Below are 25,463 nucleotides of genomic sequence, written 5' to 3' on the forward strand. Positions count from 1 at the left end.
ACCCATCACCAAAAGACCACTTGTCGAAGCCGTTGGAGCCTGAATCGTAGCACCAATAGATATCAATTCGCATGTGGCCATTGAGGCGAACCTACATTCTGAACCCGAAAATAGCATTCATGGAGGCACTCGATCTGCAGCTCGAGATACCCATAACATCGAGGAAAACGGCGCCAGCTTGCGTATGATTTTCGAAATTTTGCAAGCTCAACAGGCAGCAATAGTTTAGCTGCAGAGCCAAACCCAGCTACAAAGCAGGCCGGAGCCCAATCCATCTCGAGAAATCACCCACAGAACGGAGCCAGCCATAGTGAAGTCAAATGAGCAAGAATCGGGGACTGCTCCTGAAATTGCTAAATTGCTCGAGGAACTCACAAAGCGAGTCGAAGCCAACGATAAAAAAGTAAAAACATATAACTCCAGGGTTGATCAGATCCCGGGAGCTCCACCAATGATAAAAGGGTAGGGTTGATCAGATCCCGGGAGCTCCACCAATGATAAAAGGGTTGATCAGATCCCGGGAGCTCCACCAATGATAAAAGGGTTTGAATAAAAAAAAAATCGTGCAAAAGCCTTTTCCCCCAAGCGCGTCTCCTAAACCGATCCCAAAGAAGTTTCGCATGCCCGATATTCCTAGTATAATAGAACGACCGATCCCAACGAACATGTCACTTTTTACACATGTGCCATCAAAGGGAACGATCTAGAGAACGATGAGATCGAATCTGTATTATTGAAAAAATTCGGTGAAACCCTGACAAAGGGAGCAATGATATGGTATCATAATTTACCATCTAACTCTATCGATTCTTTTGCTTTGCTTGCAGATTCTTTCGTAAAAGTACATGCTGGGGCCATAAAGGTCGAGACCAGGAAGTCGGACCTATTCAAGGTAAGACAAAAGGATAACGAGACGTTAAGAGAATTTGTATCTCATTTCCAAATGGAACGAATGGATCTACCTCCAGTCACAGACGATTGGGTTGTTCAAGCTTTCACTCAAGGACTAAACGAACGAAGCTCGACGGCTTCACGGCGGCTGAAGCATAACCTAATCGAGTACCCAGCTATTACTTGGGCTGATACACATAATCGGTATCAATCCAAAATAAGAATCGAAGACGATCAGTTGGGTTCTGGGTCCGTTATTAAAAGGGTTGCCAACCGAGAATAGAGATCGATCAAAAATCGATACCCGCCCTATAATGGAAATCCTACGAGCACGATGTGATAAACGGCTAAAATGATACTACTACTAAGGTACGACCCCCCCCCCCCCAATTCAATTATATTTCAAAAGTAACCAATGCAGGTGTTAGACCAAAGATGAGGATTAATGAACTCGATCAGAAACAAAGATGAATTATTCAACACGAAGCCTTAGGTCTGAAAGCAAGCGTTGTACTCTTTTTTCCCTTAGACCGGTTTTATCCCAAATGGGTTTTTCGGCAAGATTTTTTAATGAGGCAACCATTAATCATGCTAACTCGGAAAAATTCAACAGTATTCGATGCCCCCTTACAATCAACCTCGAATACTAGGGGGCATACCATCGTCATCAAACATATCAATGACAATTATCAAGTACGATGCAAAGGAAGTTACTTCATTATTTAATGACAAACAGTGTCTCGACAGGAAACATTGTAAGAGCCAAATGATCAAAACGAACCATGCTCATGTAATTGGCCCGAGCCCTGACGCAAAACATGAACTCATGTATAATGACTTGCAAAGAAAGCTCTCTTATTTATCGATATCTTATATCCAAGATTTACTATGCAAACAGGATCGAGTTCGAGCAAGCACTCACTCGACCATTACGCCTAGGGGCTACATTACTTCGAGTCCGAATCATTCACTCGACTACTAAGCCTACATGCTACTTTTATTTCAAGTTCGAGCAAGCACTCACTCGACCATTATGCCTACGGGCTACATTACTTCGAGTTCGAATCATTCACTCGACTACTAAGCCTACGGGCTACTTTTATTTCGAGTTCGAGCAAGCACTCACTTGACCATTATGCCTACGGGCTACATTACTTGGAGTTCGAATCATTCACTCGACTACTAAGCCTACAGGTTACTTTTATTTCGAGTTCGAGCAAGCACTCACTTGACCATTACGCTTACGGGCTACATTACTTCGAGTTTGAATCATTCACTCGACTACTAAGCCTACGAGCTACTTTTATTTCGAGTTCGAGCAAGCACTCACTCGACCATTATGCCTACGGGCTACATTACTTCTAGTTTGAATCATGCACTAGACTACTAAGCTTACGGGCTACTTTTATTTCGAGTTCGAGCAAACACTCACTCGACCATTACGCCTACGGGCTACATTACTTCGAGTTTGAATCATTCACTTGACTACTAAGCCTACGAGCTACTTTTATTTTGAGTTCAAGCAAGCACTCACTCGACCATTACGCCTATGGGCTACATTACTTCGAGTTCTAATCATTCACTCAACTACAAAGCCTATGGGCTACTTTTATTTCGAGTTCGAACAAGCACTCACTCGACCATTACGCCTACGGGATACATTACTTCGAGTTCGAATCATTCACTCGACTACTAAGCCTACAGGCTACTTTTCTTTCGAGCTCGAGCAAGCACTCACTCGATAATTATGCCTACGGGCTACATTACTTCGAGTTCGAATCATTCACTCGACTACTAAGCCTACGGGCTACTTTTATTTCGAGTTCTAGCCAGTACTCACTCGACCATTATGCCTACGGGATACATTACTTCGAGTTGGAATCATTCACTCGACTACTAAGCCTATGGGCTACGTTTATTTCGAGTTCGAGCAAGCACTCACTCGACCATTATGCTTACGTGCTACATTACTTCGAGTAACATTACTCATCACTTCGAGTTCAAACAAACACTTGACTATTTAAAGGTTGAAGGTTGTTCGAGCCCGATAAAGCAATGGGGACTACCCACAAGGCCCGAAGGCAACAGAGATTAAAATTCAAACTATCTATTTAGCTTAAAAGGCTATTTTGCTTCAAAAGGAAGAAAGATTTATATTTACAAATTTTTGTACAAAGGCGGCAACTCAGCCAAAAGGAAGTTCTTTATACAAAAATCGAAAGCGGTATCAAAAGAACGCAGCAAACGACCTAAGGCCCTAAATGATTCAATCTTCATCAGAGGCCGTGTTCTCGGCATCTTCCTCATCTTCAGACTCCCCCGAGTCATCGGAGTCCTCCTCAGGAAAGGCCAACATTCGATCTTTGTTCTCCTCCGCCCTGGCGACTTCAATCTCTTCCCCAATATCTAAGCCCTGAGCTCTAACCTCCTCGAGAGCTTCTCTCCGAGCTTGCCATTTTGCATGTTCAACCATGCTCTTAGCTTTGGCTTGGTTAACCTCAACATCGATCCTGAACTGAGTCACTTTTGCATCGGCTCTTTTATTGGCCCCGATTACCTCAGATCTGGCCACTTCAAGTTCTTTAGCCAAATATGCTTTATCTGAAGTGGCCAAATCCAACCGATGTTGAAGCTCTTTCATCTTTTCGATCAGCCCCGAAGCATTTTCTTTCGCAGATCGAAGTTGTGCATCAGAGAGCTCCAACTGAGCTTGAACGGCTTCCTTTTTGGAGGCAAGGATATCCATACACTTTTTAAATTCTTCTGCCTCAGCCAGTAGCGCATCTACCTGTGAGTTAAGCCGTCCAATCTGCTTGATCCTCTGCCGAACCTGCAGAATCGGATCGCTAGTGGTTATCTCTTTTTCATCTTCACTTTCATGGAACATTCAGAATACCTGCTCAGCCATCTCTTCATGCTCCTCCCGAGCCGCTGTCAAGTCTGCTCAAAGTTTTTCACTAAGGAGCTTGTACGAGTCACTCTTCTCAGTGAGGCTCCGAACCTCGGCATCATGCTCCTCCCGAATTCGAATAATGGCCTCATGATGCAACACCGAAGCCTATAAACAGAAGGAGAAACATTAGAATTACCTACTATTCTAAGTATAAAAGAAGTGGCAAAAATGCCATCAGAGTTACCCGATTCAAAGCATGTTGAGCCTCGTTGAAGAGACAGGCGGGACCCACCGCATTCATCACTGATTGATCTTCTTCAGTCACCAAGGACCGAAGGTAACTGGCAATCCCCACATGGGGAGAAACAATTCGGGTATCCTCACGTACGGAGAGCACTATCTTCCGTCTTCGGTCGGGATCGATACTCGGGGCTGGGAATCGGTTCAACAATTTATGAATCGATGAAGGCTCGGTAGAACCCGACCACGAAGCTTTTTTGGGTACCGGCATTCCACCAAAACCGGTAACCTACTCCGAGTCACCTGACTCAAGCCCCTCCAGAAAACCGTGGATATCGTCCGACTCCTGAATACCCTCATAGGACCGATCCTCCAACATGCTGGCCTCTCGAATCATGGCATCCGAAATCTGAGGGGATCCGCTAATGTCAACTATCCCAAACTCATCCCTTGAAATATCTTCTACTGCCCGAGAATATCCACCCTCGGTATCCCTTTCAATCATCTTAGCTCGAGAAGGGATAATCTCGGCTTCTTCTTGTTCTGGGATTATGGCCAGGGTTCCCTGATTTGCTTCTACCAAATTGGAAGACTGTTGAATCATAACATTAGCCCGTACGCAGGCTAAATTCTCCTCTCCTTCTTTGGGCTCGTCCCTTAAACGGCGGGCCACTTCCGAAGACATAACACCAGAGCCCCCCTTTGGCTTTCGAGATCTCTTTGCCGGTTTCTTCTTTTCCGAGCTCGGGGAGCCCGATACGTCTTTTCTCTTCCTTTCTTTTACCTGCTTCAGGGCAGGAACTTCTTCACCACCAGATAAAGGCCTTATGACTACATCTTTCCCGAGTCCTACAAAGGGGAAAAGGGAGATTTACCATACAAACCGATAAAGAGACAAATCGATAGAAATATTTACCATGACTGCGGGCCTCCCATCGACCCTTTGATAATTCGACCCAAGCACACTCAGAGTACGACCTCTGCAACACCAGACCTTCGACCCATTGTTTAAGATCCGGGATCGGTTCCGGCATCCGAGCTACGACTGTGATAAGAAAAGAAAAATGGATCAACAAAATGAAAGGCAATCACAAAATCAAAACGGGCAAAAAGAAACGTTTACTCACGGCTCATATTCCATTTCTCGGGAAATGGTAAGTCATCGGCAGGGATCAGGTCCGAGGTTTTGATTCGAACAAAACGGCCCATCCAACCCCGATCTCGAGTCTCGTCTATGCTCGAGAATAGCGCTTTGGTTTCTCGGCGAGCAAGCTTGATCAACCCTCCTCGATAAAGTCGAGGACTATAGAGGCGCATAAGATGATCGAGGGTGAAGATACGCCCCTCGACTTTGCTCGAGAAAAATCGAAGAAGAATCATTATCCTATAAAAGGGAGGGTGGATTTGGCCGAGGGTCACATCGTACCTCTTACAGAAGGCAACGATCACAGGGTCTAGAGGGCCCAACGTGAAAGGATAAGTGTAAACACTTAAGAACCCTTCGACGTGGGTAGTAATTGATTCATCATGCGATGGGATTACTACGAGTTTATTATCCCAGTTGCATTCTGGTATGACTTTATCGAGAACTTTCTCGGTAATTGAACATTGGTACCTCGAGATCGGCTAACACCGACCCGGTATCGGAGAAGGCTTTTCAATTTTAAAATTACCTACAGTCGAGCACCGTGCCGGAACGAATTCCTCAGGGCGGGGCTCTTCCACATCCTCGCCACCAGCAGGTCGAGATGAAGAAGCGGTCTCTTTTTGCGGAACATTTTTAGACGTTTTTGCCATTTAAAATTCCGTGAATAAAGAACGGGAGTATTTGGTGTTTTAAGAAAGAATTTGCAGTAAAACTCATAGATTTGCAGAATTAAAACTCAGAAAAGACGAAAGGGAACTTAGAAAATTTGGAAGATTGAAGATGCAAAAGTGATGAATGGTAAAGGGAAGGGTTATTTATAGATTGAAGCAATAACGATTCAATATCAGCGGTGACCGACTACCGTCTGACACACATTAATTGCGTTGGTAAAACTGAATCGATGGGACAGTTATCACGTACGTTATGGTGGGGATCGATGCAGACATCAGCATATACCTGATCGAGCTGTTGGGAAATCATATCATTTCTCGCCATATCCTTTTCCGAGAAATGAGGGGACTATCTGTGTACGGTCAAAACCGATTAAGTCAGTCGTACGAACTGGTCGAGGTGATAATACTTCAATCAAAGGGTATCTGCGTGACAACGGGTCGAGGTCCGAAGTAAGGGCGCCGAGCTTCGAGCTCTAAGACCAATCAATGACAAGCTCGATATCATTATCGAGCTCATATCCAAATCGAAGATGCATAGACCGACCAACACTCACCTCGAATATCGAGACTCCGAGTCAGAATCGAGCTCGAACCAAGGCCGAGGGCTCGATCCAATACCGAGCTCGAGCCGGTATCGAGCTCACAGACAAGAGCTGTTGCAACAGCACTAGGGGAGAGAATCTTGGCAGGAATCGAGGAAAAGACAATTCATCATGGGTTCTCCACCATATATTTTTTTATATAGATAAAGTAGGATCCCTCTACTGTAAAGAGGGGAATCCTTGTAAGCACAAGGGGAGATTGTAAAAAAAAGACAACTTTAGAGAGATTATAACACTTTTGGGCTCATTTACTTTGCCTTGTTAATCAATATTTCCTTTTTCTTTGCCTTATGTTTCATTCTATCTGTCAAAGAATATATATATTTCTATTTCACTCTGCAATTTGTACTAAGTTATATCACGTATCCTTAAAACCATATACAAATTTAACTCTATCCAATTTTTCGGATAAACACATTTACCGGCCTGGAATCAAAGCATTGTTTTTATCTCATAATTTTCTTAGAGCTACGTGTGAAGGCCAAGTAAATTGCCGAAGGTACTCTTGGGCACTGCATTACTAAACTTTCACTTAACATGTGCTGAATGTAGTATCCAACTTTGCCAAAGTCAAAAGAACAAGAGAAAGCAATCATAAATCTCACGTGAATTTTCATTGAGAATCTCAAAGTTATATTTTGATTCTTCTCAATTTGTATCCTAGAGCATCTTTTTACGTGAAGACCAACTGGATGTTTGCAAAAAATGGGCAAAATAAAATAAAGATGTTTGTTACATAAATACTTGAAGCCTAGTCTTCAAAAGTTTAAAGACCTTGTGGTATTTATAAGCATATAAATTTTATCGGAGTTAAATCCAATAAAATAATTTGGACCATATTTTAAATTCAAGATATTTTAGTCCGGCTAAAATATTATGGGCTAATATAATTAAATTACTTATATAGGTCCAATACATATGAGTTAAATAAATAGGTCTTAATCCATTAGGCTAGCCCATTTAGTTAGGGTATAATTGATGAGCCCACTTCATTAACCCCAAGATACCATCTTCTTAGAGGCGCAGTTTGGTACCACGTGTTAAATGACGTGGCACGTCAAGTCAAACAGAAGAGTCAATAGAATCATGCCACGTGTCAAAATGACAAGGCATGCCAAGTCAAATTAAAAGGCAAATAAATGACATGTTCTAGCCAATCAAATGCGGCCTTGTCACGCTTCAATCTGATTAATCGAAAAGAGTTTGTTCTCATCACAACTCTTCCCTCCCAGAACTGTATATAGGGATCTTCAAACCTCATAAAAGATACCAAAAGTTATAACAAGAAGCAAGAGAGAGCTCATAGATCAAACGCCACAAATTTCTCTACAAGTTTCAAGCTTCAAGCAATCAAGTTCAAGTTCAAGAAATTAAGTTCAAGCTCAAAAACGAAAAACAAATCAAGGTTCAAATCAAAGTTCGTGCTAGTTAAATTCAATATCATCGTTCGTAGCAACAAATATAGATTCAAGGTCAAACTCAAAGGCCCTTGAATTTATTTACTATTGAAAAGAAGAATCAGAGGAATCATAGAGATTGTAACACTCAAATCACTTGAAATAAAATACTATGACCGTTGCAATAGTTTCGGTCATTTTCTTGACGCAAATTTATTATATATAGCAACCTCCACGAGTGGTAGGAACCCATAATTTAGAGATTATAGAATCTCTTAGTGTATATATATAGAATCTCTTTATATATATATATATATATATATATATATATATATATATATATATATATATATATAGCAACCTCCACGACTTGTGTCTGTGTGTGAGAGAGAGAAATTGATTTTAGAGAACCACAAAAGCTCTTTTGAAATAATTTTATAGGATCAATCTTGTTTTTCTCAAGCACAAACAATTGATAGTTTTACATGAGCACCAAGAACACATGATTTTGTTCTTTGATCACCATTAACCACGACTCCGAGTGGGATATACATGCTCTTAAACACTATATTTTTTCAAAAACTTTCTAAGTACAAGATATCTCTTGATTGATTCTCTTCCTTGAGTGCATATTTGCTTCTTTTTGTTGAATCTTCAAATCCTTCTTAAATTTATACTTGCTTTCTTGCTCAGTATTCATTGAGTATTTTCATATGTCGCATCAGTTATCATTGGAGAGACTTCCATTTGAAATTATCTTCCAACTTGTTTCTTCCGAGTTCCAACAATAGTTGCCTTGATCATCTTCTAGCTGATTAAGATTTATTTCATATTCAGCTCTTCAGATTTACTAGTCTCTGAGAATTTCTTTCATCAATCTTGATGAGTATTGCTTTGTCAATGTTAAAAGATTGATCTTCAGTGGTCAAAATATTTTCCTATAGAACTTTTCTCAATTTTCAAATCTTCCTCGATTAAGTGGTTTCTCTTTGATTCTACAGTCATATTTCTTTATCGTCAAGGTATGATAATTCTTATACTATTATTTGTTAAGTACATAATATCTGCAATATAATATATATATATAACTAGTCTGTAAATCAAATTTCCCAAAACAACATTCGATTTGAACCTGAATATATTGCTTTGTCAGTTTGTCTTTCTTCCTTTTCAGCGTACAATATGTTATAATTAGCTTTAATCTTATGGAATAAGATGAATCAGACAATTCTTTTTGTTATCTTAAAGAACAAAATATGTTGTTATCTTGTTTAATTGTCTTGTTTTCTTCTTCAAACTCATTTACACTTTTTTTTTGGACAATGAAACCAAACACGTAGAGGAAAGCTAGCGTCATCTCTGTCAGCTCCGGCGTAGGAGCTCCATGAAACCAAACCCCTCCCTTTTGACTGTTAGGGAAAGCTCCAAATCTCAGCCATCGATCATTTTATTTTCTCGCATACATAAAAGACACGTACCTTTAAGTTTTGGGGAAGGAATTTACGGGCTATATTTTTGGCTAAAGATCAAATTTGACCGCAACAGATCTGGGTATCAAGAAGTTCAAGCAAATGACTCTTGTTTGTTTAGCAAAAGTTAAAAAATTTAATAACCAACTCAAACATTTCTAGGAAAAACAAAATATTGAAATAAAATTAATCATTTGCAAAAAATGCTCAAACAAACGCAAAATTTTACCAACTTTGTTTTTGAAAAATTTCAAACAAACGGGTGAATGTGAGGTTTGAAGTCTTTTGAAAAGATTCAGAAAAGTTGTAGAGCACTTGTTAAGTTTTTTTCCAAACAATTTTTTTGGTTGCATATTTTCGAAATACTCACAAAATACTTATTCATAATTTTAAAGAAAAATCTTTGTTCTGCAGAAATATTCTTTAATTCCTAAAAATTTCTAAGAATCTTTACAGAAATATCATTTAGCTCAGACAAAGTATAAGGCGTGTGCACTTATTTCAAGATGGTTGGATCTCTAATTCTCGGTTGATTTACTAAAATGGTGGGAGCTTCAATTCTTCATTTATTTGCTAACAAAAAAATAGGGATAACACGAGCAAGAAACAAATGGAATAATTTTGTTATCTTTTTATATATATATATCAGGATAGTGTTTTAGCCATTGTCTTTTTTAATAGGTTTCCAAATCTATGAAACAAGGTTTCTTCTCCTTCTGATTTTGTCGCTTACTGAAGGTTTATCTGTTGATGGCTCTTTCTTCACTAATTTCGTGGAGCTCCATTGCCGTAGCTTATCGTAGAGATGAGACTCGGTTATTTTTTTGTTTTGTTTTGTTTTGAATGGTTAAACTTAACAAGTGAATATCAAAATGATACACTTTTTCTATATATTAAGGACGATATTCATTAGGGACCAAAATAAAATAACCCCAATACATTAACAACCATTTTGATCATTTTCTCCGAGTATCGACGTCAACAAAGACTGGACTTTTCAGCAGCAGATATACAAGTATATCGTCGTTAACAAATATTGCTACTTTCAACAAATAATTGAAGTTAACGTTAACCCCTTCGAACAAAGTCCAAAAAGACATACAAAGGCAAACTTTAGACGGTCCAATGTCTTCCTCTTTCCTCGACTCTTCTATTCTATTTCTTCTACCTCTTGTGCCTAACATTCTTTGAAATAAGAATCCCCCATACCCACTTTCAAGATTTGCTTTTACAACATTCTCAGAATCTCAACAAAAAATTAAATAACAAAAAATTAAAGGAAAAGACCAAGAAATCCATAGCCCTATCAACGCCCCCTTTCACGTTAGCACACCTCTCCTACTTCTCCTCCACCCCCTTTCATCTCTCTCTGTATAATTCACAAAAATAAAAAAAATAAAAAAAAATCCTATATAGTGACCCTTGACCTTAAAAGGCTTCAATCTTGCCCTTTTTCTTCTTCTTCTTGAATCAGTGTTTATTAGAAAATAGAAACAATGAAGAATAGACATACTGTTAAAGTATCTGTAAAATGGATTCCCATTTTCTCTATTGCCTTCTTCTTCATTGGAATGCTATTTTCTAACAGGTAACTAATTTAGATTTTGGAGGTTTGAGTTATGAAAAGTTTTGATTTTTATTTGATGGATCTATTTGTTTTGGTAAAGATTGTGGTCACCAACTGAATCCAGCAGTCAGCTCATAGCTCAGCATAGAAGGGACCAAGAACTTCAAGTTGTTTCTGAGGACTGTAATTCAACCAAAAAGGTTTCTGTTGATCTAAATCTAACCTGTTCTTCTGGTTTTACTATGAGGAGTTGATTTCTGTATATTGAAGTTCATTGGGGATTTTAGCTGCTTTTAAGTTAAAATCTGTCTTGTGTTGTAAATTCTTGAGTTCTTGATTTTGGAGTTGGTTAGGAGTTCACCAATCTGTCTGTTTTTTTCTGGAGTTTTGCTTCGTGGATGTTCAATCTAATTGTGGATTTTAGCTTCTATTAAGTTCAATCTATCTGTTTCTGCAAAAAAAATGACTTCTTGTTTGAAGCTAATTCTGGATTTTAGCATTTGCTGAGTTCTTTCTGTTTTTGCAAAAATTATAAGTTCTTGCTTTCTGGGTATTGAAGCTAATTGTGGATATAAGCTTCAATCTGTCTGTTTTCTTGATTTCTGGGTGTTGAAGCTACTTGTTGGTATTAGTTTCTGCAAGTTCAATCAGTCTGTTTTCTATTCCCCCCCCCCCCCCCCTCTTTATTTCTGGTTACTGAAGCAAATTGTGGATTTTGGCTTCTGCAGATTGCAACCTTTTTAATTTCTAAACTCTTTTGAGTTGTTGCTCTCCGAGTGTTGAAGCTAATCGTAGATTTTAGCTTCTGCTAAGTGCAATCTTGCTGTTTGTGATTTCTTTCTTTCTTGATATCTGAGTATTGAAGCTGATTGTGGAGTTCTGTTTCTGTTGAATTCAATCAATCTGCTTTGTTTTTTTTCCAATGAGTTCTTGATTATGATGATTGAAGCTAATTGTGGAATTAGCTTCTTTGAAGTTCAATCAATCTGTTATGTGGTTTTCATAAGTTCTGTCTTTATGCCTATTGAAGTTGATGGATGGAGTTTTAGCTTTGTTAGGATCAATGTGTCTTGTTGTACTTTTTCATGAGTTCTTGCTTTCTGATAGTCGAAGCTTATTTTGGCTTTTAGCTTGTGGCCTTACTTGACAAACTTATGCTGAATTGTCATAATTTGTTGGCATGCTAGAAACAAGGACAAGATAAGGATGTAATGCAAGAGGTGTACAAAACCCATGAAGCAATTCAGTGAGTTCCCTAAGCCATCATACTTTTGTTTTTTCCTTACTTTCTATTTTTGGTACTAATGGTTGTAAGCCTGTTTTGGGAGGTCTGCTTAGATCATTGGACAAATCAATTGCTATGCTTCAGATGGAGTTGGCGGCCACTAGGAGTACACAGGAGATAAAGGCGGCTGATCAGTCTTCCAATTCTTCTCGTTCTCAGGATGGACCTCCGAGAAAGAAGGTTTTTGTGGTAATTGGAATTAATACCGCTTTTAGCAGTCGGAAGAGGCGTGATTCCGTTAGAGAAACTTGGATGCCTCAAGGGGACAAGCTTCTCAAATTGGAGAAAGAGAAGGGAATTGTAGTCCGGTTCATGATTGGTCACAGGTATATGCTGTTACTTCGTTTTCCTTAATGACATATGGATTCTAAATCCTACATTTTGCAATAATCTTGAGCTACTGTGTCAGTAGTTCTTATGTTTCTGCATAATTTGGGTTTCCTAAACGGGAAACCAGAGAAAGAAGTTTAATCTTAATTGTGGATGCTTAAAAGAATAAACTAAATTGGATTGAACAGGCTATCATATAGTCATGTCTTTGCCTTTTTGGTTTTTTTCAAATAGAAGAAACATGTTTTACAATAAAATAGTTCAGATGATTAATGCTGGTTGTTATTTAATGGACAAAATAAAGTTTTAACCTTCAGAGAGAAATCGTAGGTGCTTTGAAGATGTAGCTAATTCTGAACAGAGAATTAAGTCGGACTGTATATTTTTATTTCACTTTTGGTGTAAAGAGGCCTTAGTAGAAGATGTAGATTCACTTGTAGACATCATTGGGTCATTGTAACTATTACAGGGCTAGGTTTTTGGGTTTTTGCTTTAGGGATCCTGTATCTTTTGTTTCTCTTAGCACAGTCTTTGTGCTAAGGGCTACTCTCTCTTTACTTATATATAATCTGTTACCTTCTTAAAAAAAAATAGTAATAAAGTTTTAACCTTCAAGTTCTTTTTGGTGACAAGAATTTAACGGCATAACTACTGTATTCTTTGCAAGTGGTTGATTTGAAATGCTCTGTATTATTGAGACTAAATAATAAGGAAGTTCTCTCTCCATTTGACTTCTGGAGATATCAAACAGAGAACGAGCAGTTTTGAATTCCTACAAAGAGCACTGTCTAGTACCTTTACTTTCAGTATGGGTGTCTTGTCAACTTAGTGTTAGTACAACAACAACAACATATTCAGTGTAATCCTACATAGTGGGGTATGGGGAGGGTAATGTGTATGCAAACCTTACTCCTACCCTTGTGGAGGTAGAGAGTCTGTTTCCAATAAACCCTCGACTCAAGGAAAGTATAAGTACAACAATAACGAAAAAGGAATACAGTAATGTAGAAGCCATGAAAAGAAGCAGTAACAACGGCAAAATAATAAGATGACCGAAGAAAAAGAAACAGCACGTAGTACTAGAAATCTAAGAATAAGAAAATGCGAGACTACGTACTAATACTACTAGTATGAAAAAGAAGAATGCTCGACTATCCACTATCCTCCTACCCTAATTTTCGACCTCCACCTTCCTATCAAGGGTTATGTCCTAGGTAAGCTGTATATGCGACATGTCCTGCCTAATTACTTCTCCTCAATACTTTTTCGGCTTACCTCTACTTCTCCTTACATCCACCATAGCCAACCTCTCACACCTTCCCACTGGGGCATCTGGGCCTCTCCTTTTCACATGCCTGAACCATCTCAGCATCGCTTCCCGCATCTTGTTCACCATGTCCCGAATATCTTCATTCCTGATCATATCTCTCCTAGTATGCCCACACATCCATCTGAGCATCCTCATTTCTGCCACTTTCATCTTCTAGAAATGAGAGTTCTTGACTAGCCAACACTCCGCCTCATATTACATAGTCGCTCTAACAACCACTCTTTATAACTTACCTTTTAACTCCCGGAGGCACCTTCTTATCACATAGGACTGTCACCTTAGTGTTAGTCTGTTGGTGATTTGCAGAATGTGTTTAAATTGCGCTAATTCGATTTTTCTTTTTGTCCCATTTTAAATTTCGAAATATTTAGTCCTCATTTTCAGTATTTCTCCTTTTGTTTTTATTCTTTGTTCGAATGTAGTTAATTGGAACCATAGAGAATACTGCAGGTAATGTGAAAGCAGTTCATGCTGTTGGCTTCCGTTAGGGTTACCCCAAGTTCTATAGGGATGTTTGAAAATATCCTTCAACGAGTCCATGCAGGAGTCCTACTTCCCAAAGATGCCAAAAAGAGTGGATAACTTATATAGATGAAAAGGTGGATATTAAGTTAAAGCCAAGGAATTATATTCTCAACTCAAGCTCTCTACTACACCTGTCTCCCCCTGGAATCCAAATATAGGAAAGAGACACAAAAAGATGCTCCTATCCTATACTTCCAGCTTACTCGGTTCGCAGAAGAAAACTAAGAAGGCCTTTCCCTGCATCATGATGCAGCAGAAGCATTCTCTAGATACCTTCTTGCTTTGGGAACTACAAAATTTTGATATGCTTCAAACAAAAGGCCAGATAATGCAAATGATCTTTTTTTATCGGATGTTCTAAAGGAGGGGAAATGATCTCCTATGATAAAAAAAAATGACTGCAAAGATTATCAGTGTTTTATTTACATATCTCTTTTAATGTCAACCTATAGTAATCTCTTAGGAGAATAATCATATAACTAAAATAACATTTATAATGGACTACATAAGCAAATTCTCCCGATGGACTAACAATGCAAATAATACAAGTTATATGTTGTATAAACACCCACTAAGGGTCGTGGTGGATAGATGATAGGATCCCTCCACCCTTAAATTAGAATCTGAGTTCAAGGCTTTTGGGAATGGAAAAGATCTTGTTAGGGAACTCCGGATTAGTCGGGGTCCCGATGCAAGTACAGACACCGAATAAGAAACCATATGGTATAAACAAAATAGATAGCACCCTTTGCTATAAAATAGGTCGTGCAGCGAAGAAACCACCCCTAACTCAATCAATTTGGAACTTGGTGAAGAAAATCCCTTAAATTGTGGTATGCTGATTGAGAGAGAAAGCAGAGCACTGGAAGGAGAGGCAACTCGAGTAATGGTAGGAGTGAACGAGTCAACAATCAAGGGTTATCCATTTGTTTCCATCAGCCGTAAAGGTGAATTCAAGTGGAATGACTGGAATCTTAAGTAAATCGTCCGGTCCAACACTTTTGGTTTCAAACTCCTTTTCCTCACAAGAAAACACACATAACATTTACAATCTCAAATTTATTCCTGACCTTTTATTTTTTATCCAACAATCTTAAGATAGAGCCTCGAATATTTCAAGCATATCCCTTTAGTTTGTCCTTTATTTTATTTTCAAGAGTAAATATCGTCTGTCTAATTCATGAAAATAAAATAAAGGATAAACAAAAGGGATAGAACCTTGTGAAACCCTAAAATTCTTAAACTAACCTCTCCTTTCTCTCTTCTCTTTTCCTCTTCTACACAAAAGTTTTGGACCCTTCACAGTCTATATTTGCATCATTTTGGTGCAAGTTTTACCGCTCTCCACTTTCATCTTGTGAGTATGATAGGATGAAAGTGGATAGAGGTAAAACTTGCACCAAAATGGTGCGACCTAGACTGTGAAGGGTTCAAAACTTGTGTAGAATGGGAGAGTGGTACTTTAAGAATTTTAGATTCTATAGGTTCTAGAAAAGTGAATTTGAAAGTGTTAGTCAGATCAACTTAGATTCGGCCAACGGTATTAATTCATGAAATAACTAAAAGGATATGTTTGGAATATTCTAGGCTCAATCTTAGGACCGTTGGGTTAAAGGTGTAGAGTGTGTTTGTTGTGTAAGTGTGACCGTTGGATCAATAACTAGGTAATGCATTAAAAACCTGTAATATTCTTTTATGGTCTTAGATTGATCTGCGCGCTTTGGTGGACCAGCAATCTCTGTTTTTGGGAGCCTACCAAAGTCCCTCTTAGATAGAATATCCACTGTTCAGCTTTCTGTGAAAACATCTTTAGGGGAACCTATCAGCTGAAAATTTGTCTTAAAGCTGTTTTCCACACAAAGGAGGCCATCTGGTTTGTGGCCTAATTTACCAAATACACAGTAGTTGAATTTACTTATTCCTTCATCCACTGTTTCCAAGTTTTTGTACCCAGGGTAAAGTTACCCGTAAAGGTATAGTGAACTTGCTATGCAGAAAATTGGCTATACAAAATGGATGTCAAGCTGTTTTGAACACAAAGCTGGCCATCTGGTTTGACTGTTTGAGGCATTAATATACCAATTTGCGCACTAGTTGATTCCGCTTTCCTCCACTGCTTTCAAGTTTTCAAGCACTGCATGCATGCAGTAATCTTTAAAGGCTTTTGTCAACTTGCTTGGTGAAAAGAATTAAAGAACCTTTTCATAGGCTTAGCAAGTTAGATACACAATTTGCTAGGAGAATAAGTATTAAAGTTTTTAGTTGCAACAAATTAAATTCATGAAATTGACTCTAGTGCTGAACTCAAACGGTTTGTTTTCTGCTTGTTACCTTTCTAATGTTGAAAAGAGGTAAAGAAACGAAATTGATTTAAATGTATATGCAATTTTTGGTGAGAGAACAATTCAAACCAAGAGGGATGATGCTTAGCAAGAGAGACTATCTTTATGCTGCCACATGTTAGGAGGTAAAGGTGTCATTTGGAATGCAGTGCATTTTGAGAAATAAGTGCCTTTAGCATGAAAAAGTACTTCTTCTGCAGCTGTTTGGTAGATATTTAAGAGTACTTTTGTTTGTAGTTATTTGGGCAACAAAACACTTTTTGCCGAAGTTCAGTTTGGGAGCTCCTGAAACTACTTCTGTGCGTAAAATTTACGCCCTATCTCGACAGGTTCAATAGTTTAAAACAAATGAGATTAATTTTCTAAAGTATTGATATAAGTATTATGGGAAATTACCTCACCAAACCCTAAATGATGTGTCTAAAATTTTCAGAAGTAAAACTACAGCGAAACACATTTTAGCTAATGAAGGCATGATTTCATGCTGTTTAAATTTGGAGGATATGATATGAACTTCTGTTCATTTTAATGTTAGCTAAAAGTACTTGCTATGAGATATTACCACCAACAAGCCTATACTAGCTAGATTTAGGATTAAAGAGGATCTAGATGTTCCATTTCGGATATTTTGGCTTAGACCCGTGCAATGGTATTTGTTATCCGTATGATTTTTATTCGATCCAGCTAATCTTTCATCACCTGTAGGATCCTTGTAAATTCTACATATTTGCATTTTCTTTGCTCTCCCTCTTTCTAGCTGTTTCTTTTCTTTTTTCCGTACTAATATTGGTAATAGTCATTACTCATAAATGTCATTGAACATGGGTGAAAATGCAAATTAATGTTACTTAACTGACAAATATCTGGATTCGTTATCCAGTGCAACATCTAACAGCATACTGGATCGCGCTATTGATTCTGAAGAAGCTCAACATAAAGACTTTCTCCGGCTGGTAGGGATATATTCAGAACAGTTTTGCTTTTGTTGTTAAATCTGGAAATCTTACAGATTTTGGGTCCCAATCTGCATGATGTTGTAGGAGCATGTTGAAGGATATCACGAGCTCTCTGCCAAAACTAAGATTTTCTTTTCTACCGCTGTTGCAAAATGGGATGCCGACTTCTATGTCAAGGTTGATGATGACGTCCATGTCAATTTGGGTACGCACTTGATATGTTTTCTATATATTTTTATAGTTCGACAACTAATCCTCTTCGTTCAGCTTGTATTTTAATGACACAAATGATTTTACAGGAATGCTAGCTGCAACTCTAGCCCGTCATCGGTCAAAGCCCAGAATTTATATTGGGTGTATGAAATCTGGACCTGTTCTTGCTCAAAAGTAAGTGTGAAGCTTCACTAGCTTATGCCAATTGATCCTTTCAGCTCGCATTGTAGTTTCAACAGTAGTAACATTTTAGTTGCGTGAACTGAACTTTAATGTTGTTTTCTAGGACTGTAAAGTACCACGAGCCTGAGTACTGGAAATTTGGAGAAGAAGGAAACAAATACTTCCGACATGCAACTGGTCAGATCTATGCAATCTCCAAGGACTTGGCCACATACATATCAATCAATCAGTAAGTTCTGATAAAGCTTGAATTTGTAATTGTCCATCGAAGTCACTGAAGTTCTAATGAATGGTAAAAGACTTGAATTTCTAGAAATGTCCATGTAAATTAGCACGTACACCGGATTATTAATGCTAAAATTTATCCGTCTCCATCATACTAAATTCTCCTATATTCAATCACTATCATATAGCTGACCCCAACGTGTCTAGAATTAAGACATTATTTGTTGTATCAGTATCATATTTTGTGAGATGCTCTAGTAAGTATAAGGGATTTAAACTCTTAAATCAGGCCCATATTGCACAAGTATGCCAATGAAGACGTGTCATTAGGGGCTTGGTTTATCGGTCTTGAAGTTGAGCACATCGATGAACGTACTATGTGCTGTGGAACTCCACCAGGTATTTTCTCTTCAGTACTGTTATCATATTTATTGCTGGAGCAAGATTTCTTTCAAATTTCATGGCCTTGAGAAGTACGGAATACAAAAAGAAGTTTTGGAGTAGCTTGTTTAGTGCATATTCAGAATAGTTTCTAGTAAGATAGCATAAACTGGTCTTCTCAGTAAGATTACATGCCCGATAATGATCTTTTTATCAGTTGCCATTCCTTCATTCCATGCCTAAAATCTTTAATTTATGTAGACTGCTGGATGTTCTTCATCTTCGAATATTTTTTATAAAATGTAGTTCTAAGTTTTGTTGGCTATAGCCAGGCATTCTAGTTGAGGGTGTAATACAAATTAGAAAAGGAGGCAATTTATATTGTTTAGCGCTTGAGGACTGGTAAAGTTGTTGTCATGTGACCATGAGATCACGGGTTCGAGCTATGGAAACAGCCTCTTGCAGAAATGCAGGGGGGTAAGGCTGCGTACATTGACCCCTGTGGTCTAGCCCTTCCCCGGACCCCACGCATAGTGGGAGCTTAGTGCACCGGGCTGCCCTTTTAGATATTTGTCAGGAGTTGTATTACCCTATGCACCTGATGATTAAATTCACCACTATGGTGCTAACTTGCAGATTGTGACTGGAAAGCAGAGGCAGGTAATGTATGTGTTGCCTCCTTTGACTGGAGCTGCAGCGGAATTTGTAAATCAGTAGAAAAGTTAAAATACGTCCATGAAAAGTGCGGTGAAGGGGAAGAAGCTCTTTGGAATGCTCTCTTCTAATTTCCCTTAAACAAATAGAGGGTTGAGGATTCTTGCTGAGACATAGCTGTCGGACAATTTCCATCTGGCTGGCTGTTTTTGATTGCCAAAATTTTCCACGCAGAACTTGATGAGTAGAGCAATTTGTATAATATGAAACTGTTAGATTGAGAGCATGTTTGTTGTAGATTATGTCTCTGTCTAGAATCTAGATGATGATTTAAATTTCGGATTTCGAAGGACAGTGGAAATCCCTTTGTAATTCTTGTCAGCATACCTTTGGTATGTACTCACATTTTTTTAATGCTGTGGAGGTGATGTAATTTTGGTGGTGGTGAGGTTCATTGTTGTTTCTTGTTTGGTGCTTATTCTAGCTAGTTTTTGAGTAGAAGGCCTCTCCATTTTGAAGATTGACAATCTAGTGTTATTTTCTTCTTCTTTGAATTATTAGTATTCTGGATTCCAGATTATTTTTAGTTGCAATGAAATTTTGAGGAAGGAAAGACATTTTTTTCACACAATAGTTCTTCCTCTCTGCAGACCTGTTCATCCCCCTTTTGATTTCTTTTATGAATGAATTCTGATGAGTGACTGAGTTGCTTTCTAATCTTTGGCTTTATTTTACAGCAATGTAATGGAACTTGTTTTGTTTTTATATTTTGTGCGTTGTATCAAATTAAACTATATGCTCCACCGCATATGTAGACCCCGTCAATCTCTGAGCATTAGTTGGGCCTCTTATTTGCGTAAATCTAGAACAAAATTCATATGGACTACTGGGGTATCTAATCTTGTTGTCTGTATTTCGTGGATTTGGTCACTTTGACCGCGTGTAAAGTATGAGTTCAATTGAATAATAATATAAATAATAATATGTAAAAATTTATATTATGAACACATAAATAATAAAAATTTAAAGATTGCACTCACCAAATTAAAATTATAGATATTTTGGGATGTGTGCAGACAAATCAGAACTATCACCATGCGTCCAGCAAAGACAACAAAACCAGCTTTTTACTCTATAAAACTAGGCAATTTGACAAAGCAGATAGGATTATTTATTTATTTCTTCCACCATTTTCAAATTTGAACTACTCATAATGTTTTCTACTTTTCTACCATGCATGTCTCTTCCCTTAGAATTATCACTCGGCCTCTAATAATTTATACTAGCATGCATGGCTTTACGCAACGTTGCTTCAGTGTCAAGTTTCCAATATATAATTTTGATCAAAATTACTGTATATGACCAAGCTTCTATCCACCCTTGTGGACCTTAGGTTATACGACTATATAGTCTTTGGTTTCTAATTAATTATCTGAAAGACATCGACTCCATTAATCGGAACTGGAGGTTTGATTTTATGATATGATATTTTAAAATTAATTAAAATAAAATTGTGTACATATAATGACGAGCTTGTACTTGAATCACTTAGTTTTTGAATATTTTCTTACGATTGTATATATTTCAATTATGAGAGACTTTGCTATTATTCGTCAGCTTGGACGCTTTAAACTATGTTGATATATACCAAATAATCATGATTAAGGTGAGTGTGTATTTGTCTTTTCCTTGAAATTAAGGGAGCATCATCTCAAAATCCATGAACTGATATTGCCGAATTCAACTCAAATAATTTGAGCAATTACACATTTCCACTTAGATTTGAAATGTATTAGCCGTTAATGCATGGAGTAAATCCTTTTTCTTATAAGGTTCTCGAATCTCGATCAATAAAACATGATAATACGATATGTCCTTAATTTATGAAAATCAATTAATTTACATGCTAATAAATAAAGGAAGAAAACTAAAGCAGGTCCACATGGACTTTCACGTGCTCTCGGGCATGCCAACAACAAAAAAAACGTTGTATGTCGGCCCAAAGGTTAGCATTTCCAACTATGTTGCACGTGAATTCCCTTCTTTTTTTGTTTGTCTGAAGCATATTACCTAATCTAATTTTATACCTCAAATATAGTTCAAAATTAGTGGGTAACTATAGTTATATATAATTTAAATTTTATAATTATTAATTTTTAAAATACTAATGTGAATTAAATAAAGATTGATCAGAATAACTTTTTTAAACTATTTATTAATAGAAACGAAAAGAATTAGTAAGTGTTTTCAGTTTTCACATTGTTTTGGCTTCTTCATTTTTTTTCCCCAGCATTGTTTGTTAATCTTCGACCTCATAAGAATACCAAAATACACAAAAGTATACAATTTTTTTCTTGAAAATGTTTTGACTCATCAAGTGTTAAATAAATAGAGCTAGCTAGTTTATGATTTATAAATAATAAAAAGAATTATATTAGATTTTTTTTCAATTGAAATTCTTGTAAATTCGATTATAGGACACGGTAATTTGGAAGTTTGGTGAGTATTAATTTTTTATGTGAGGAGGAGACAATTTCTGTGTCTTTCGAAAGTTATTCGTTCTAGCAAATCTACAACTTTACTTTTGACCCTATTCCTTTGTTTAAATTTTGGCGTCTATGGGTATTGGTTTGGGGAAGGGACGAAGGATTTGCAAATTGCAACCATTATATTCTTCAATTATTACCCCAATTAAAGGCAGTAATTTGTGTATACACACACATATATTGATTATTGAATTTTATTATTACTATGAGGAAAAGTTTCAGTGTAGCAGCTAAAAAGGTTTAAAACTTTTCAATGACATTTTAGTATTTTTTTTAAAAATCTCGTTGTCTCCTATCCTGCTTCCAACGACATTGGAGTGCCTCTGATTGCTGAAGTTATGACTATTCAACAGTGAACAGACTATGGTGTTAGTCTTGTATAACCGTATAAAATTTGGTGCATACTCTCTTTGTCACATCAGGTCAGATCCAAAGCCAAGGTTGCCTAAGAATCAGACAGTTTTTTGGAAAGTTCCCGATGTTAGTTGAATAGGATCTTTGTTGCTATAGATTGAGATATAGCATAGGATACTTAATTGCTACAAATTTTGGGTATTTTTGTGAGACTTGACTCTAGAGTCCAACGAACGGGTGATTGTATATAGTTACAATTGGTAAAATAAAATTTTCAGTTTTTAACCAAAAAGATGTTAGTTTAGTAGTATGGTATGTACTACTGTGTATTATTGCATTTGTATTTTCTTTTATTTGTAGAAAGACAATTTCTACTAGTGAGTCAATTATCTGTCTAGATCCAAGAAGTCTCTCCGAAAATTATCCTACTTTCTGTGATATATATATATATATATATATATATATATATATATATATGAGGCCTGTAACTTGTATGGTTAATTGACTGTTTATTTAGTTTAATAATATTTTATATTTCGTTTTAAAAAAGAATTAGCGGCAAAAATCTTGTTTAGTGATAAAATTAGATAATTTATAGCTAATTCCAATTTTTTTACGTGATTTATGTCTCCAAGAGAGATGGCCAATATTGAATTATGTGTTCAACTTTCAGACGGGCCACACTTGACTATTAGGGAGAACCAATTGAAGTTGAGAAATGGGACTTTTCTCAAACTTTGAGCAATCTCCATCAATTAATGAGCTTAAAGTAGAAATTTTAACAAAAAGTTTAGTATATCTTGTTTTAAAAAAAAAGGTCTCATTTACTTCACCAGTTACCACTAGCCGTGTGTAGCATTTGGATATACATTGAGAAAAATAAAGGTGAATATATATATACTTATTCCCTATATATGTGTTGAAGTTAAATGATATGTTTCTCTCATATTTTCCTTTTCAGCTTTTCATTTCTTCTTCTATTTCATTCCCGGTTTTTATGCAACCATAAATTCTACTACTAGTATTTGTTTTTTTAAGACAATAAATATTCATTAAATAACAAAACTAAGATAGAGATACATCAGGAAAATATCCTTGTTCTCTAGATGAAAAGCATGATAACAAAGACTAGAAGTTAATCATAAAAGATAAGATCGGAATTACAGGAGTTGCATACAATAAATAAAGCTACATCAACTAACAAGACCGTAAGTTGGTTTAATTTATTAGCATCTTGCTTAGTTAAAGACAAACAACGATACCAGATTAATTAATCCAAACAAATTAAGAGCAGTGTTACTATCGAAAGTCCTAAAAATTTAAAATAAAATAAAAGAAAACTTTTAGTTCCAGGCAAGTTATATCTGACAAGGCCTCTTTTAACCTTTAATTTCTACCAATATATACTATTATTTTGTTGTACAAGAGAATCCAATAAAAGTAGTAGTACTATTTTTGCTTTTGGAAGAGAAAACTTGTCTTTTCTTTGATAATTAGAAAACAACAATTTTGAATAAATGATGGAGAGAGTGGGTGGGTTTCATCTTTCATGTGAAAGATAAAATTTTGAATAAATGTATATGTACAAGATTCCAAAGCATGCAGTCCCTTTTCAATGCAGTCACCAACTTTCAAAACCCTCACTTAGACCAATCTTTTATCTTTTAAGTAAAGAGAAATTAAAGTTCCTTCCCTCATTCAAAACTCTTTAATATGGAAATTAAAGAGCAGCACAAGAATCTTAATTAAAGGGATATATAATTCCAGCATAAGAATATTTATTAAACACAAACACAAACTTCTTAGCTTGTCAAAGATGGGAATTTCTCTCCCTTGTTTTTAACAGTAAAATGTGATCTATATATTCTTTCTAAACAAGAAGATCATCAAGCTAAGTACAGTGTTTGTTTTACATTTCTCTCCATAATTTCCTAAAGTTAATAACACAATGATGCAACAAGCACATATCAGTTTGACCAAACTGAGTTACCATTTTACCAGCAGTACTTATGTACTGTCATTACCATTTACCGCATGTTCTGAAAAAGGCTTGACTTTGCTAATTTGACTAGATGTTAAATCCTTATCTTTGGTTGGTGGGGTCATTATTGTGAGTTGTACTTGTCACCCTTGTAATTGCAAGGATGAACTCAAATCTCTGTTAATTATAATTGTTATAAAATGTAATTAATTCATTGAGAATTCTTGCTTTAGTTGGTGTGTGTGTGTATGAAGTTGTGTTTTCATTTTTATTTTTTTTCGTTTGAGGTGTAAAAAGCTGAATATTTGTATTAGGAAAAGGTTTTCAAGATTTTCTAGAAAGCAACTTTTCATATATATCAGAATTTGCATTCCTTTTTATTTGTATAACTACTAGATTAAAAATACGAATATTATTTACCAAAATAACAGATTACTTATACCACAAAGTTTAGTGACAATTTAACTCTTGAAAGGCTTTTTGGCATGGTATAAAAGTACTTCAAAATCTAATTCTAAATTATCCGTGTTACCAAACACGTTCTTCTCTACCCTACCATATCAATGATTAATGTTTAAAATTCAAAATTTTGAGAAAGAGAAGATAAAAATGCTAATCTTAGATCTAATTCTTTGTTATTGATGACACTAAATAAAAAATTAAAAAGAAGACAAAAAATCATTTACAAAAAAATCTAAAAACTTTTAAAAGAGTAATAACTCACTAGACGGTAGTTGGTTGGAGTAAATTGTTGTGAGTGGGTAAATTGATCTGCAGACTTGTCAATGCAACCCCACCTGATCTCCTCTTCCATAAACCACCATCCTCCGGCGGCGGTTTAACCTTCTTCACCACCGGCAACGGCGGATCCAATTCACTAAGATTAATCACTTCAATAATTTTACCTTTATCATTAATAGTAGATTTTCTGGAACCGCCCACAGTAACAGTAACACTTGTCTTCAGTTGTCTATTATTACCAGCAGTAAAATTCTTGCGGGAGAACAATTTCTTCAGTTTGGGATTAAGTGGGGCGGATAAGGCTGTAGTAGTAGTTGGAAACCCAATGACTTTGTTGTTTCTCTTGACTTGGCCCATACAGCTAACTTTTGGGGAAGAAGGTTCGTTCAGATTATCTCCAGAAGAAGAAGAAGAAGGATTCGGTAACTTTACATCTTTAATGGAAAGTTTACAAAGGATTGGGAAAAAGAAACTGCCGCTACTATTGCGAATATGGTGATAAAGCTGCTGTTGTTGATGTTGATGTTTATTTCTCAT

At 36.8% G+C, this 25,463-nt stretch overlaps 3 protein-coding genes across 4 annotated transcripts; 1 reads left to right on the forward strand and 2 right to left on the reverse strand.

Annotated features, from left to right (window-relative positions):
- Window positions 1-3,157: 3,157 nt before the first annotated feature.
- On the reverse strand, window positions 3,158-5,821 carry LOC138909982 (uncharacterized). Its single transcript, XM_070201200.1, has 4 exons — window positions 5,698-5,821; window positions 4,328-4,873; window positions 3,788-3,831; window positions 3,158-3,721 (listed from the first exon to the last, which is right to left on the reverse strand). The coding sequence occupies exons 1-4, from the start codon at window positions 5,819-5,821 to the stop codon at window positions 3,158-3,160; spliced, it is 1,278 nt and encodes a 425-aa protein (XP_070057301.1).
- A 4,711-nt stretch (window positions 5,822-10,532) lies between these two features.
- LOC104096573 (beta-1,3-galactosyltransferase 7) lies at window positions 10,533-19,935 on the forward strand. 2 transcript variants are annotated; one of them, XM_009602954.4, is made up of 10 exons: window positions 10,533-10,901; window positions 10,981-11,080; window positions 12,068-12,126; window positions 12,219-12,491; window positions 17,573-17,645; window positions 17,733-17,853; window positions 17,948-18,035; window positions 18,148-18,273; window positions 18,559-18,668; window positions 19,287-19,935. In XM_009602954.4, exons 1-10 carry the CDS (start codon window positions 10,810-10,812, stop codon window positions 19,433-19,435), a joined length of 1,191 nt encoding a protein of 396 aa, XP_009601249.1. In that variant the 5' UTR covers window positions 10,533-10,809; the 3' UTR covers window positions 19,436-19,935. The 2 variants fall into 2 exon arrangements, with proteins under 2 accessions (XP_009601249.1, XP_009601250.1); XM_009602955.4 differs by lacking the exon at window positions 10,533-10,901 and having other exon boundaries at window positions 12,209-12,491.
- Window positions 19,936-24,908: 4,973 nt separating this feature from the next.
- On the reverse strand, window positions 24,909-25,463 carry LOC104096574 (uncharacterized). Its single transcript, XM_009602956.4, has one exon. It carries the CDS (start codon window positions 25,461-25,463, stop codon window positions 24,909-24,911), a length of 555 nt encoding a protein of 184 aa, XP_009601251.1.

Source organism: Nicotiana tomentosiformis, chromosome 4 (assembly GCF_000390325.3).
Source record: "Nicotiana tomentosiformis chromosome 4, ASM39032v3, whole genome shotgun sequence".
In the NCBI taxonomy this organism is placed as follows: domain Eukaryota; kingdom Viridiplantae; phylum Streptophyta; class Magnoliopsida; order Solanales; family Solanaceae; genus Nicotiana; species Nicotiana tomentosiformis.